General features: G+C 47.7%; 1 protein-coding gene across 1 annotated transcript in view; it reads left to right on the forward strand.

The window, feature by feature from the left end:
• Window positions 1–16,395, forward strand: part of POLR1E (RNA polymerase I subunit E) — a 140,794-nt gene that overhangs the window by 26,460 nt on the left and 97,939 nt on the right. Inside the window, exons 4-5 of the mRNA XM_063914661.1 lie at window positions 4,242–4,339; window positions 5,872–5,927. Of these exons, the coding sequence (XP_063770731.1) occupies window positions 4,242–4,339; window positions 5,872–5,927 (154 nt within the window). The remainder of the gene's footprint in view (window positions 1–4,241; window positions 4,340–5,871; window positions 5,928–16,395) is intronic.

A 16,395-nucleotide genomic window follows, 5' to 3' on the forward strand; every position in this document is an offset into this window, starting at 1 on the left:
TGGACGATCTCCTGATAAGGGCGAGATCAAAGGAAAAGTTGCTAATAAATGTGGAACTCTCCCTGTCTGTTCTGCGACATCACGGTTGGATTCTGAATTTGCCGAAGTCTCAGTTGACCCCTACAAATCGGCTGCCCTTCTTGGGCATGATCCTAGACACGGAACTACAGAGAGTGTTTATTCCGTTGGACAAAACTCTGGAAATCCAGACCATGGTCAAGGAACTTCTGAGACCGGCAAGTGTGTCGATTCATCAATGCACTCGTGTGCTAGGGAAGATGGTTGCGGCTTACGAAGCCATTCCGTTTGGCAGGTTTCATGCTCGGGTGTTCCAGTGGGACTTGCTAAACAAATGGTCCTGGTCTCACCTGCACATGCACCGGAAAATAAGTCTATCTTCCAGAGCCAGGATCTCTCTCCTGTGGTGGCTGCAAGGCTCTCGCCTTCTAGAGGGACGCCTATTCGGAATCCAGGACTGGGTTCTGATGACCACGGATGCAAGTCTCCAAGGCTGGGGGGCAGTCACGCAAGGAAGATGTTTCCAGGGAAAATGGTCAAGCTAGGAGTAAATGTTCTCGAGTTAAGAGCCATTTACAACGGCCTCCTGCAAGCGAGAAACCTTCTTCAGGATCTTCCTGTCCTGATCCAGTCGGACAACATAATAGCGGTGGCGTACGTAAACCGCCAAGGCGGAACAAGAAGCAGGGCGGCGATGGCGGAAGCCACAAGAATTCTCCGCTGGGCGGAACAGCACGTGAGCGCTCTGTCAGCAGTCTTCCTCCCGGGCGTGGACCACTGGGAAGCAGACTTCTTCAGCAGACACGATCTCCATCCGGAAGAGTGGGCTCTTCATCAAGAGGTATTCGCAGAAGTGACAAGGCGTTGGGGCATTCCTCTGATAGACATGATGGCGTCTCGCCTCAACAAGAAGCTTCTGAATTATTGTTCCAGGTCGAGGGATCCTCAAGCATGTGCGGTGGTCGCCCTGGTAACTCCGTGGGTGTTTCGGTCGGTGTATGTGTTCCCTCCGCTTCCTCTCATCCCCAGGGTGTTGAGGATCATAAGACGAACAAGGGTTCAGGCTATACTCGTCGCTCCAGATTGGCCTTGGAGGGTCTGGTATCCGGATGTCCAGGAATTACTAGTGGAAGATCCCTGGCCACTTCCTCTAAGAGAGGACCTGTTACTGCAGGGGCCATGCGTGTTCCTGGACTTACCGCGGCTGCGTTTGACGGCGTGTACGTTGAATGCCAGATCCTAGCCCGGAAGGGTATTCCCGGGGAGGTCATCCCCACTCTCCTTAAGAAGGTCACGGCGAAACATTATCACCGTACTTGGAGAAAATATGTGTCGTGGTGTGAAACCAAAGCAGCTCTTGCGGAGGAGTTTCACTTGGGTCGTTTCCTCCACTTTTTGCAGGCAGGCGTGGATGCAGGCCTGAAATTGGGTTCCATCAAGGTGCAGATTTCGGCTTTATCTATTTTCTTTCAAAAAGAATTGGCCGCCCTTCCTGAGGTTCAGACTTTCGTGAAGGGAGTGTTGCATATCCATCCTCCATTTGTGCCACCCGTGGCACCGTGGGATCTTGAAGTGGTGTTACAGTTTCTTATGTCGCACTGGTTTGAACCTTTGCGTAAGGTTGAGTTAAAGTTTCTCACTTGGAAAGTGGTCATGCTTTTGGCCTTGGCGTCTGCCAGATGAGTGTCAGAATTGGCGGCTTTGTCTCACAAGAGCCCATATTTGATTTTTCATGTGGATATTGAGGACTCGTCAAGTATTTCTGACGAAGGTGGTTTCTTCGTTTCACATAAATCAACCTATTGTGGTGCCTGTGGCCACGGATGCTGTGGCAGTTCCAAAATCTCTTGATGTCGTAAGAGCTTTGAAAATTTGTCGCCAGAACGGCTCTGGTTAGGAAAACGGAAGCTCTGTTTATCCTGTATGCTTCCAACAAGATTGGAAATCCTGCTTCCAAGCAGACTATTGCATGCTGGATTTGTAATACGATTCAGCACGCGCATTCTTCGGCTGGGTTGCCGTTGCCGAAGTCGGTAAAGGCCCATTCTACCAGGAAGGTGGGCTCTTCTTGGGCGGCTGCCCGAGGGATCTCGGCACTTCAACTTTGCCGAGTAGCTACATGGTCGGGTTCGAACACTTTTGCTAGATTCTACAAGTTTGATACCCTGGCTGATGAGGACCTTATGTTTGCTCAATCGGTCTGCAGAGTCGTCCGCACTCTCCCGCCCGCTCTGGAGCTTTGGTATAGACCCCATGGTCCTTTTGGAGTCCCCAGCATCCTCTAGGACGTAAGAGAAAATAAGATTTTAATACCTACCGGTAAATCCTTTTCTCCTAGTCCGTAGAGGATGCTGGGCGCCCATCCCAGTGCGGACTGTTCCTTGCAGTTGTTTTGATACTGGTTACTTTTGGTTACACGAGGTTTGTGCATCAGTGTATTCAGCTTGTTGCTGTTGTTGGTTCATACTGTTATCTGGTTTCCTGTTGATCCAGTTGTACGGTATGCTTGTGGTGTGGGCTGGTAGTTTTTCGCCCTCAGTTCCTCGAAATGTCCATCTCTCCTGGGCACAGTTCCTATAACTGAGGTCTGGGGGAGGGGCATACATGGAGGAGCCAGTTCACACCCAGTAAAAGTCTTTTTAGTGTGCCCATGTCTCCTGCGGATCCGTCTATACCCCATGGTCCTTTTGGAGTCCCCAGCATCCTCTACGGACTAGGAGAAAAGGATTTACCGGTAGGTATTAAAATCCTATTTTTTCTTTCGCCAGTGGAAAACTTTAACGTTCACTTTTGTAGACCTGGACCACTATTGCCGCTGACAGATTAAGTAGACACCAGTGACTTAAGGCGGATAGAGACTACCTGATGTTTAAATGCTGGTGGTGAACGACTAGCATTCAACGATATAGGGGTAATTCAGAGTTGATAGCAGCAGCAAATTTGTTAGCGTTTGGGCAAAACCATGTGCACTGCAGGGTGGGCAGATATAACAAGTGCAGAGAGCGTTAGCTTTGGGTGGGTTATATTGTTTCTGTGCAGGGTAAATACTGGCTGCTTTATCTTTACACTGCAATTTAGACTTCAGTTTGAACACACTCCACCCAAATCTAACTTTCTCTGCAAATGTTACATCTGCCCCCCCTCCCCCGCAGTGCACATGGTTTTGCCCAACTGCTAACAAATGTGCTGCTGCGATCAACTCTGAATTAGGCCCATAGTGCGTACATTCTGAATGTTATCGTTCAACGATAATGTTTAGTGACGTCACCGCCGGCATTCCCCAACATACAGCTCAGCCCGACAATGACGGGTTGAGCTACATGTCAGCTCAATATTGGTGAACGCTAAATGACGTGCGGGAGTGCGCATCGTTCAGCAACATCACCCCCATACACACTGGACGATTTCAGGCTAAAAATAAAAAATAACGACACAAATGTTATGTATTTTTTTTTATCCAGAAATCGCCTAGTGTGTACCCCCATTAGTTCATTAATTCAGGGCTATTGGTGTTTGTTTGGAGAAGAGGCACATAACTTGGAAGTGACTGCACAATATTTTGAGAGGTTAGCTCCAGTATGCAGAAGAGTTTATAAAAATAAATAAAGCAGCAAATGGTTTGGTACTCTCCCTTCATGCTAGAGATTTCACTGTATACGTGGTCTACTTCATAACCCACTGTGCATACTGTATATTCGGCTTGTATAATAAGATAGGCCATAGCAAAGCAAACAGGCATTAGTTGATTTATTTTATAGAGGACACATGGACCCCTGCATAAACATTTTATTCTGTCATTTTTATTTACATTCTGGCAATAGCAAAATCTGCTTTGCCATAACGGGCACATTACATGGATACTCATGCTAAGAGGCAGTGCTAGAGTATGGGTCGGAACACTGGCATCTCATGGGCACCAACATTGCGCAACATTAAGGCAATAGAGTTGTAGAGCAAAATATTTTTAATATATAAATAAATATATTAACCAGAATGATAGCTTTCAACTTGACTGAAATTTACAGTAAGGGAAACCTTTTATTTATTTTTAGCTTATATTTTATGCCCTCTTCTGCTGTTTTTATATCAAAGAGCATCCAAATCTTTGTATTTAAAAAAACAACCCCCCCCCCCATAAAAAAAGGAAGAGCATACTGCTTTTGATGTCTGAAAATATTTGTAATGTAAAATTGTTTTATCTTTCATATCAAAATGTGAATTAGGTACTTTGTCGGAGTTCTGAATAAAGAAACCGGAATAATGGAAGTCTATGATGCTGAAAGGGTGAACATGCAGCCAATATTGGAAAACGACAATAACCGTGAGATCCTAAACCTTTTCTTATTTATTTTTCTGTTTTTCCTTATTGGTTGGGTATTGAGTATAATCTGCGGGTAGTATGAGGGTAGAGAAAGCAAACCCCCCCCCCCCAAAAAAAAAAAAAAAACCACCCCAAAAAACCGAAATGGTAACCTGACATGAGAGAGAAGAATCAAGGGGGAATAGATCAGGAGAAATGAAATGTTAAGTATTATGAAACTGAAAAAATGTTTTTTTATCTGAAACCTGATAGACTATAATAGCAGGTGTTGTCATAGAACTAGATATTGGCTGTGAATAGCATGTCCGTTTCATGCTTTCTGCTTCAGTAAGTCATGTAATTTCTTGTTCTGTCCTGGAAATATCATTAGAACACTACAGACCGCTATTTTTATTTTCATATTAAAATCTTCACATTTTTACATGATTGCACTTTACTGTATTCTCTTGGGCAAGAGTATGTTTTCCCAATGTGGGTTTTTGATTTGTGTCCTTTGTTATTGTGTTTTGTTTTGTTTTAACTATGGGAGTCTATAATACTCTGGTACATATAGTATTAATGGGTGCTTTTCTTACAATAGCTATCACTAGCTTTACATGTATTCTGTTTAACATACAGTTTCCACTTGGATAGTTGTATGCAAAAGCAGCTTTTGAGCAATGTCTTAACCCAAAATTTCTAGAGGTTTAAATCTATATTTTCTCTTTTTGATATAATGCTTAAAACTAAGACATAAGAGTCATTGCCCAGTAAGGCTCAGTATATGTTGTCAATATTGGCCAGGTAGACCATTATAATGTTGAAATGAGACCATGCACACGTGCATGTGTCAGCATGTTGACACTGATGAAATGTTGACATGGCCAGAATGATTATCTGTTTCAGGTAACCCTAACGTCGACATATATGTGTATATTTTAGCCATGTTGACATCAAAACTCATTTTATATTTGTGCCTTTAAAACAATTATAAAGTTTGGCTAGATGTATCAAGCAGTAAAGAGTGGAGAAGTTGCCCATGGCAACTAATCAGATACTACCTATCATTTTATGGAATCTACATGATAAATGCTACCTCAAAGCTGAGTAGTTGCTATGGGCAACTTCTCCTCTGGCCCACTTTTCCACTTTCTTCACTGCTTTGTACATCAACCCCTTTATTTTGACGCTTGAGTTGTAGCATATTGTTTTGACCTTTTAATAGATAATTCTAATGTATGTTATAAGACCATGGGGCAGATGTATTAACCTGGAGAAGGCATAAGGAAGTGATAAACCAGTGATATGTGCAAGGTGATAAAGGCACCAGCCAATCAGATCCTAACTGTTAATTTACATATTGAAACTGATTGATTGGTGCTTTTATCACCTTGCACATATCACTGGTTTATCACTTCCTTATGCCTTCTGCAGGTTAATACATCTGCCCCCAAGTTACAGAAAATGAAAATCTTCGTAAGCATAGCAAGTAATATGTGAAGGGGAAACATGCCACCACATTTCTGATTATAATAATATATATGTTTTTATAGTGGAGGGACAAAGTCAAGATGTGACAGCCCAGGCAAGCAGAACGTACAGAGAAAAGGTATATTCCTCATCTTTAATCTAATTTTCTGTGATGGCATTTAAAAATAATTTATTTGTAATCGTTACTTTCTCTTACGTCCTAAGGGATGCTGGGGTCCACATTGGTACCATGGGGTATAGACGGGTCCACTAGGAGCCATTGGCACTGTGGGCTAGCTCCTCCCTCTATGACCCTCCTACCAGACTCCGTTTAGAAAATATGTGCAGAGGAGCCGGTCACAGCTACGGGAGCTCCTAGAGCTTCTTTAGTTTTTTTTCCTGCTGCGGGGTACACTGGGCTCCACAAGGATTAACATCGGGGTGTAGAGTAGGATCTTGATGCGAGGCACCAACAGCCTCAAAGCTTTGACAGTTGTCAAGCATACTCAGATACGCTGGAAGGCAGCTCCACCTCAAGCTCCTGAGCCCACGCCTCAACAGCTTCAGCAGCCTATGTTGCTGCAATGGTTGGCCTTTGCCAGCCCCCGTTAGGGTGTAAATCGCTTTCAAACAACCCTCCACACGTCTATCCGTCGGTTCCTTCAGAGAGGTGGCGGTAGTTACTGGTAGAGCAGAGGAAACTACCATGCGTGCCACATGAGAATCTACAGGCGGATGAGTTTCCCAATTTTTATATAGTTCCGCAGAGAGAGGATAGCGAGCCAACAGTCTCTTATGCGGAGTGAATTTCGTTCCCGGGTTTTCCCAGGATGCCTGATGAATGTCAGCCAGGTGTTGAGAATGAGGTAAAACTTGTTTAACCACTTTCTTACGTTTAAATCTGTCCGGATTTTTAGAGACAACCACAGGCTCAGGTTCATCAGAGACCTGAAGAATGAGCCTGATAGCCTCAATCAAATCAGGGACATCCACCATTGCATCTGAGTCAGTGTCTGTGGGGTCAGTATATGCACCATCCTCCTCAGAGGATGTGTCTGGAATAGCAGTGGATTGTGAGGAAGTAGCGGCCCGTTTAGAAGACGTCTTAGGTGGCTGAGAGTGAGATTTGGACTTAGTCAATGACCGGTTCAAGTGCTGTAACAGAGTGGAAATTTGATCCGCCCATGGCCGATTAAGTGCAGGGACCATAAACTGCTGCAGTGGCACAGGTGGTCCTACAGGGGGTGTCAGTTTAGTTACAAGAGGGGACATTAGTGCCACGGCACTGTCCCATCCCCCGCCAGTATAAACATCTAGAAAGCGGGACAGAAGCGCACCATTAAGGGGGCGGAGTTTCTACCTCACAGCTCACTGCGCCATTTCGGCTGCAGGGACGCTGGTCCTCCACACACACTGACAAGTACCAAGAGTGTAGGGAGGGAGGAGGCATATAATTGGTGCAATGTATATGTGATAAAAGCGCTATAGGTCTGAGGCATTGTATTGCCAATTTTCTGACCATTTTTTTTTTCTCTGACGTCCTAGTGGATGCTGGGAACCCCGTAAGGACCATGGGGAATAGCGGCTCCGCAGGAGACTGGGCACAACTAAAGAAAGCTTTAGGACTACCTGGTGTGCACTGGCTCCTCCCTCTATGACCCTCCTCCAGACCTCAGTTAGAATTTTGTGCCCGGCTGAGCTGGATGCACACTAGGGGCTCTCCTGAGCTCTTAGAAAAAGAAAGTTTATTTTAGGTTTTTTATTTTCAGTGAGATCTGCTGGCAACAGACTCACTGCTACGAGGGACTAAGGGGAGAGAAGCGAACCTACCTGCTTGCAGCTAGCTTGGGCTTCTAGGCTACTGGACACCATTAGCTCCAGAGGGATCGAACACAGGCCCAGCCTCGGTCGTCCGGTCCCGGAGCCTCGCCGCCGTCCCCCTTACAGAGCCAGAAGCAAGAAGAGGGTCCTGGAAATCGGCGGCAGAAGAAGGTAGCGCACAGCACTGCAGCTGTGCGCCATTGCTTCCCATGCACACCTCACACTCCGGTCACTGATGGGTGCAGGGCGCTGGGGGGGGGGGGCGCCCTGGGCTGCAATATTGAGTACCTTGGCTGGCAAATAACACATAATATAGTCATAGAGACTATATATGTGTAAAATACCCCTGCCAGATATACATAGAAAAAAGCGGGAGAAGTCCGACGAAAAAGGGGCGGGGCTATCTCCCTCGGCACACTGGCGCCATTTTCCCTCACAGCTCCGCTGGAAGGATCGCTCCCAGGCTCTCCCCTGCAGTTTCCAGACTACATAGGGTAAAAAAGAGAGGGGGGGGCACTAAATTTAGGCGCAATATTGTGTATACAAGCAGCTATTGGGAAAAATCACTCAGTTATAGTGTTAATCCCTGTGTTATATAGCGCTGTTGGTGTGTGCTGGCATACTCTCTCTCTGTCTCCCCAAAGGGCTTTGTGGGGTCCTGTCCTCAGTCAGAGCATTCCCTGTGTGTGTGCGGTGTGTCGGTACGACTGTGTCGACATGTTTGATGAGGAGGCTTATGTGGAGGCGGAGCAGGTGCCGATAAATGTGATGTCACCCCCTGCGGGGTCGACACCTGAGTGGATGGTTATGTGGAAGGAATTACGCGACAGTGTCGACTCCTTACATAAAAGGTTTGACGACATAGCAGATGTGGGACAGCCGGCTTCTCAGCCTGTGCTTGCCCAGACGTCTCTAAAGCCATCGGGGGCTCTAAAACGCCCGCTACCTCAGATGGCAGACACAGATGTCGACACGGATACTGACTCCAGTGTCGACGATGATGAGACTAGTGTACATTCCAATAGAGCCACCCGTTACATGATTACGGCAATGAAAAATGTGTTGCATATTTCTGATATTACCCCAGGTACCACAAAAAAGGGTATTATGTTTGGGGAGAAAAAACTATCAGTGGTTTTTCCCCCATCTGATGAATTAAATGAAGTGTGTGAAGAAGCGTGGGCTTCCCCCGATAAGAAACTGGTAATTTCTAAAAGGTTACAAATGGCGTACCCTTTCCCGCCAGACAGGTCACGTTGGGAGACATCCCCTAGGGTGGATAAAGCGCTCACACGTCTGTCAAAAAAGGTGGCACTACCGTCTCCGGACACGGCCGCCCTAAAGGAGCCTGCAGATAGAAAGCAGGAGGCTATCCTGAAGTCTGTATATACACACTCAGGTATTATACTGAGACCGGCTATTGCTTCAGCATGGATGTGCAGTGCTGCAGCTGCGTGGTCAGATTCCCTGTCGGGAAAACATTGGTACCCTAGACAGGGACACTATATTGCTAACCGTAGAGCATATTAAAGACGCTGTCTTGTACATGAGAGATGCACAGAGGGATATTTGCCGGCTGGCATCTAAAATAAACGCAATGTCCATTTCTGCCAGGAGAGGATTGTGGACTCGGCAGTGGACAGGAGATGCAGATTCTAAAAGGCACATGGAAGTATTGCCTTACAAGGGTGAGGAGTTGTTTGGGGATGGTCTCTCGGACCTCGTTTCCACAGCGACAGCTGGGAAGTCAACATTTTTACCCCATGTTCCCTCACAGCCAAAGAAAGCACCGTATTATCAGGTACAGTCCTTTCGGCCCCAGAAAGGCAAGTGGGTTAGAGGCGCGTCCTTTCTGCCCAGAGGCAGAGGTAGAGGGAAAAAGCTGCAACATACAGCCAGTTCCCAGGAACAAAAGTCCTCCCCCGCTTCCTCTAAGTCCACCGCATGACGCTGGGGCTCCAAAGGCGGAGCCAGGTACGGTGGGGGCCCGTCTCAAGAACTTCAGCGACCAGTGGGCTTGCTCACGGGTGGATCCCTGGATTCTACAAGTAGTATCTCAGGGGTACAAGCTGGAATTCGAGACGTCTCCCCCTCGCCGTTTCCTCAAATCTGCCTTGCCGACAGCTCCCCCGGACAGGGAGGCAGTGCTGGAGGCGATTCACAAGCTGTATTCTCAGCAGGTGATAATCAAGGTATCCCTCCTTCAACAAGGACGGGGTTACTATTCCACAATGTTTGTGGTATCGAAACCGGACGGTTCGGTGAGACCCATTTTAAATTTAAAATCCTTGAACACTTATATAAGAAGGTTCAAGTTCAAGATGGAATCGCTCAGGGCGTTGATTGCAAGCCTGGACGAGGGGGATTCCATGGTATCACTGGACATCAAGGATGCTTACCTGCATGTCCCCATTTACCCTCCTCACCAGGAGTACCTCAGATTTGTGGTACAGGACTGTCATTACCAATTCCAGACGTTGCCGTTTGGTCTGTCCACGGCACCGAGGGTATTTACCAAGGTAATGGCCGAAATGATGATACTCCTTAGGAGAAAGGGAGATTTAATTATCCCGTACTTGGACGATCTCCTTATAAAGGCGAGGTCCAGGGAACAGTTGTTGATCGGTGTAGCACTAGCTCGGGAAGTGCTACAACAGCACGGCTGGATCCTGAATATTCCAAAGTCGCAGCTGGTTCCTACAACGCGTCTACTGTTCCTGGGGATGGTTCTGGACACAGAACAGAAAAAAGTGTTTCTTCCGGAGGAGAAGGCCAAGGAGTTGTCATCTCTAGTCAGAGACCTCCTAAAATCAAAACAGGTGTCGGTGCACCACTGCACGCGAGTCCTGGGAAAGATGGTGGCTTCTTACGAAGCAATTCCATTCGGAAGGTTCCATGCAAGGATCTTTCAGTGGGATCTGTTGGACAAGTGGTCCGGATCGTATCTTCAGATGTATCGGCTGATAACCCTGTCTCCAAGGACCAGGATGTCGCTGTTGTGGTGGCTGCAGAGTGCTCATCTTCTAGAGGGCCGCAGATTCGGCATACAGGACTGGGTCCTGGTGACCACGGATACCAGCCTTCGAGGCTGGGGTGGCAGTCACACAGGGAAGAAACTTCCAGGGACTATGGACAAGTCAGGAGACTTCCCTACACATAAATATTCTGGAACTAAGGGCCATTTACAATGCCCTAAGTCAGGCAAGACCCCTGCTTCAACACCAGCCGGTGCTGATCCAGTCAGATAACATCACGGCGGTCGCCCATGTAAACCGACAGGGCGGCACAAGAAGCAGGATGGCAATGGCAGAAGCCACAAGGATTCTCCGATGGGCGGAAAATCATGTGTTAGCACTGTCAGCAGTGTTCATTCCCGGAGTGGACAACTGGGAAGCAGACTTTCTCAGCAGACACGACCTCCACCTGGGAGAGTGGGGACTTCATGCAGAAGTCTTCCAAATGATTGTACACCGGTGGGAAAGGCCACAGGTGGACATGATGGCGTCCTGCCTCAACAAAAAGCTAAAAAGATATTGCGCCAGGTCAAGGGACCCTCAGGCGATAGCTGTGGACGCTCTGGTAACACCGTGGGTGTACCGGTCGGTGTATGTGTTCCCTCCTCTGCCTCTCATACCCAAGGTACTGAGACTAATAAGAAGGAGAGGAGTAAGAACTATACTCATTGTTCCGGATTGGCCAAGAAGAGCTTGGTACCCAGAACTTCAAGAAATGATCTCAGAGGACCCATGGCCTCTGCCGCTCAGACAGGACCTGCTGCAGCAGGGGCCCTGTCTGTTCCAAGACTTACCGCGGCTGCGTTTGACGGCATGGCGGTTGAATGCCGGATCCTGAAGGAAAAGGGCATTCCGGAGGAAGTTATCCCTACGCTTATTAAAGCTAGGAAAGAAGTGACCGCAAACCATTATCACCGCATATGGCGGAAATATGTTGCGTGGTGTGAGGCCAGGAAGGCCCCAATGGAGGAATTTCAGCAAGGTCGATTTCTGCACTTCCTACAATCAGGGGTGACTATGGGCCTAAAATTGGGTTCCATTAAGGTCCAGATTTCGGCTCTATCGATTTTCTTCCAAAAAGAACTGGCTTCACTACCTGAAGTTCAGACATTTGTTAAGGGAGTGCTGCATATTCAGCCCCCTTTTGTGCCCCCAGTGGCACCTTGGGATCTCAACGTGGTGTTGGATTTCCTAAAGTCGCATTGGTTTGAACCACTTAAAACCGTGGAACTAAAATATCTCACGTGGAAAGTGGTCATGCTGTTGGCCTTAGCTTCGGCCAGGCGTGTGTCAGAATTGGCGGCTTTGTCTTGTAAAAGCCCTTATCTGATTTTCCATATGGATAGGGCGGAATTGAGGACTCGTCCCCAATTTCTCCCAAAGGTGGTTTCAGCGTTTCATTTGAACCAGCCTATTGTGGTGCCTGCGGCTACTCGTGACTTGGAGGACTCCAAGTTGCTGGACGTAGTCCGGGCCCTAAAAAACTATGTTTCCAGGACAGCTGGAGTCAGAAAGACTGACTCGCTATTTATCCTGCATGCGCCCAACAAGTTGGGTGCGCCTGCTTCAAAGCAGACTATTGCTCGCTGGATCTGTTGCACGATTCAACTTGCACATTCTGCGGCTGGACTGCCGCATCCTAAATCTGTAAAAGCCCATTCCACGAGGAAGGTGGGCTCTTCTTGGGCGGCTGCCCGAGGGGTCTCGGCTTTACAACTTTGCCGAGCATCTACTACTAGGTCGGGGTCAAACACATTTGCTAAATTCTACAAGTTTGATACCCTGGCTGAGGAGGACCTAGAGTTCGCTCATTCGGTGCTGCAGAGTCATCCGCACTCTCCCGCCCGTTTGGGAGCTTTGGTATAATCCCCATGGTCTTTACGGAGTTCCCAGCATCCACTAGGACGTCAGAGAAAATAAGATTTTACTCACCGGTAAATCTATTTCTCGTAGTCCGTAGTGGATGCTGGGCGCCCGTCCCAAGTGCGGATTGTCTGCAATACTTGTATATAGTTATTGTTTAACTAAAGGGTTATTGTTGAGCCATCTGTTGAGAGGCTCAGTTATATTTCATACTGTTAACTGGGTATAGTATCACGAGTTATACGGTGTGATTGGTGTGGCTGGTATGAGTCTTACCCGGGATTCAAAATCCTTTCCTTATTGTGTCAGCTCTTCCGGGCACAGTATCCTAACTGAGGTCTGGAGGAGGGTCATAGAGGGGGGAGCCAGTGCACACCAGGTAGTCCTAAAGCTTTCTTTAGTTGTGCCCAGTCTCCTGCGGAGCCGCTATTCCCCATGGTCCTTACGGAGTTCCCAGCATCCACTACGGACTACGAGAAATAGATTTACCGGTGAGTAAAATCTTATTTTTTCAGCGCAGGGTGTGAGCTGGCAAATCCCCTCTGTGTCTTTCTGACAGACTTCACTGTAGGTCCTGACAGGAAGTTTCAGATTCCCAAAAGAATTAGGGCAGCTTATCCGTTTCCCTCGACGGATAGGGAAAAGTGGGAGTCACCCCCAACTGTGGACAAGGCCTTGTCTAGGTTGTCTAAAAAGGTGGCTCTCCCGTCACCTGACACAGCGGCCCTGAAGGATCCTACGGATCGTAAACGGGAAACTACATTGAAGTCCATTTATGTGACCACAGGTACCTGTCATTGCGTCTGCGTGGGTAAGTAGTGCTATCGAAACGTGGGCAGATAACTTGTCATCTGATATAGATACCCTAGATAGGGATAGCATCCTCTTGATGCTGGGTTATATCAAGGACGCTGCAGCATACCTTAAGGAAGCTGCAAGAGATATTGGTCTTTTGGGATCAAAAGCCAATGCCATGGCTGTGTCAGCTAGGCGTGCGTTGTGGATTCACCAATGGAATGCTGATGCTGACTCCAAGAAAAGTATGGAATCTCTACCATATAAAGGTAAGGCCTTATTTGGTGTCGGCCTTGATGATTTGGTATCTACGGCTACCGCGGGTAAGTCATAATTTTTACCTTATGTTCCTCCACAACAAAAGAAAACGCAACATTCGGCCCAATAAATACAGAAAGGGCCGGGGTTCTTCCTTCCTTGCTACTAGAGGAAGAGGTAAACGTTCTGCCTTGTCAGGCTTCCAGGAGCAGAAGTCCTCCCAGGCTTCTGCCAATTCCTCCACATGACGTTGGGGCTCCTATGCACCGGTGGGGGCCCGTCTAAAACTCTTCAGTAAGTGTTGGGTTCGTTCGAACCTGGACCCTTGGATTTTACAGATAGTATCCCAAGGGTACAAGCTGGAGTTTCTAGACGCCCCCCCCCCCCCCCCCCCCCCATCACCCCTTGCCGTTTTTTCAAATCGGCCTTACCAGCTTCTCTTCCCGACGGAGGAAGTTTGCGACGCAATACAAAAATTGTGTCAAAATCAAGTTATCGTCAAGGTTCCCCAGTCACAACAGGGGGAAGGTTTTTATTCGAGCTTGTTTGTGGTCCCGAAGCCGGACGGCTCAGTCAGACCAATCCTAAACCTGAAATCTCTGAATTTCTACCTAAGGAGATTCAAATTCAAGATGGAGTCTCTCCGAGCAGTGATCTCCAGTCTGGAGGAAGGGGATTTCATGGTGTCGGTGGACATAAAAGATGCCTACTTACATGTTCCCATTTATCCTCCGCATCAGGCTTACCTGAGATTTGCAATTCAGGATTGTCATTACCAATTTCAAACGTTGCCGTTTGGTCTATCCACGGCTCTGAGGATTTTCACCAAAGTGATGGCGGAGATGATGGTTCTCCTGCGCAAGCAAGGAGTCACAATTATCCCATACTTGGACGATCTCCTGATAAAGGTGAGATCCAGGGACCAGTTGGTCCAAAACGTTGCAATCTCCATATCAGTTCTTCAACAACATGGTTGGCTCCTAAACTTGCCAAAGTCACAGTTGATACTGACGACGCGGCTGTCGTTTTTGGGAATGATATTGGACACAGGACTACAGAGAGTCTTTCTTCCTGTGGAACTTCAGAGTCTGGTCAAACAAATTCTGAAACCAGCAAGTGTCTCAATCCATCAATGCATTCGGTTGCTGTGGAAGATGATTGCGGCCTACGAGGCCATTCAGTTTGGCAGGTTCCATGCCAGAGTGTTCCAGTGGGACCTGTTGGACAAGTGGTCCGGGTCCCATCTACACATGCACCAGAGGATAATCCTGTCGTCCAAGGCCAGGATATCACTCCTGTGGTGGCTTCACAGCTCTCACCTCCTAGAGGGGCGCAGGTTCGGGATAGAGGACTGGATCCTGGTGACCATGGATGCAAGCCTCCGAGGCTGGGGGGCAGTCCACAATGGGAGAAAGCTTCCAAGGAAAATGGTCAAGTCAGGAATCTTGTCTCCACATAAATGTTCTGGAGTTAAGGGCCATTTACAACGGCCTCCTAAAAGCGGAACATCTTCTTCGAGATCTGCCTGTACTGATCCAGTCGGACAATGTAACTGCAGTAGTGTACATAAACAGTCAGGGCGTAATGAAAAGCAGAGCGTCAATGGCAGAAGCTGGGCGGAAAAACATACAAGCGCTCTCTCAGCGATATTCATTCCAGGAGTGGACAACTGGGAAGCAGACTTCCTCAGCAGACACGATCTCCATCCAGGAGAGTGGGTCCTCCACAAAGAAGTCTTCGCAGAGGTGACAAGTCGTTGGAGAGTTCCTCAAGTAGACATGATGGCATCTCGTCTCAACAAAAAGCTTCAGAGATATTGTTCCAGGTCAAGGGACCCTCAAGCAATAGCAGTGGATGCACTGGCGACACCGTGGGTGTTTCAGTCGGTATATGTATTCCCTCCACTTCCTCTATTTCCGAAAGTTCTAAAGATCATAAGAAGAACAAAGATCCAGGCGATCGTCATTGTCCCAGACTGGCCAAGGAGGGCCTGGTATCCAGATCTTCAGGAATTACTCATGGGAGATCCCTGGCCTCTTCCTCTGCGAGAGGACCTGTTACGACAGGGGCCGTGCATGTATCGGGACTTACCGCGGCTGCGTTTGACGGCATGGCGGTTGAACGCAAAATCCTAGCCAATAAGGGTATTCCCAGTGAAGTCATTCCCACACTTATTCAGGCCAGAAAAGGGGTAACGGCTAAACATTACCACCATATTTGGAGAAAATATGTGTCTTGGTGTGAAGCCAAGGGAGCTCCTACGGAAGAGTTTCGCCTAGGGTGTTTTCTCCATTTTTACAAGCAGGTGTGGATGCGGGCCTAAAATTGGGCTCAATCAAGGTTCAGATTTCAGCCTTCTCAATTTTCTTTCAGAAACAATTGGCCTCCCTTCCAGAAGTTCAGACCTTCGTGAAAGGAGTGTTACACATCCAACCTCCATTTGTGCCTCCTGTGGCACCATGGGACCTTAATGTGGTATTGCAGTTCCTTCAATCACGTTGGTTTGAACCTTTGTGGAAGGTGGAGTTAAAATTCCTCACTTGAAAAGTGGTCATCCTATTGGCCTTGGCATCTGCAAGGCGGGTATCTGAGTTAGCGGCCTTGTCTCGCGAGAGCCCTTATTTGATCTTCCATGAAGATAGAGCTGAATTGAGGACACGTCAGCAATTTTTACCGAAGGTGGTTTCCTCTTTCCACATAAACCAACCTATTGTGGTGCCTGTGGCTACTGACGCCTTCGCTGAGTCAAAGTCTCTGGATGTGGTCAGAGCTTTGAAGATTTATGTCGCCAGAACGGCTCAGATTAGGAAGACAGAGGCTCTGTTTGTCCTGTATGCTCGCAACAAGGTTGAGTGT

This window comes from Pseudophryne corroboree, chromosome 1 (assembly GCF_028390025.1).
Source record: "Pseudophryne corroboree isolate aPseCor3 chromosome 1, aPseCor3.hap2, whole genome shotgun sequence".
In the NCBI taxonomy this organism is placed as follows: domain Eukaryota; kingdom Metazoa; phylum Chordata; class Amphibia; order Anura; family Myobatrachidae; genus Pseudophryne; species Pseudophryne corroboree.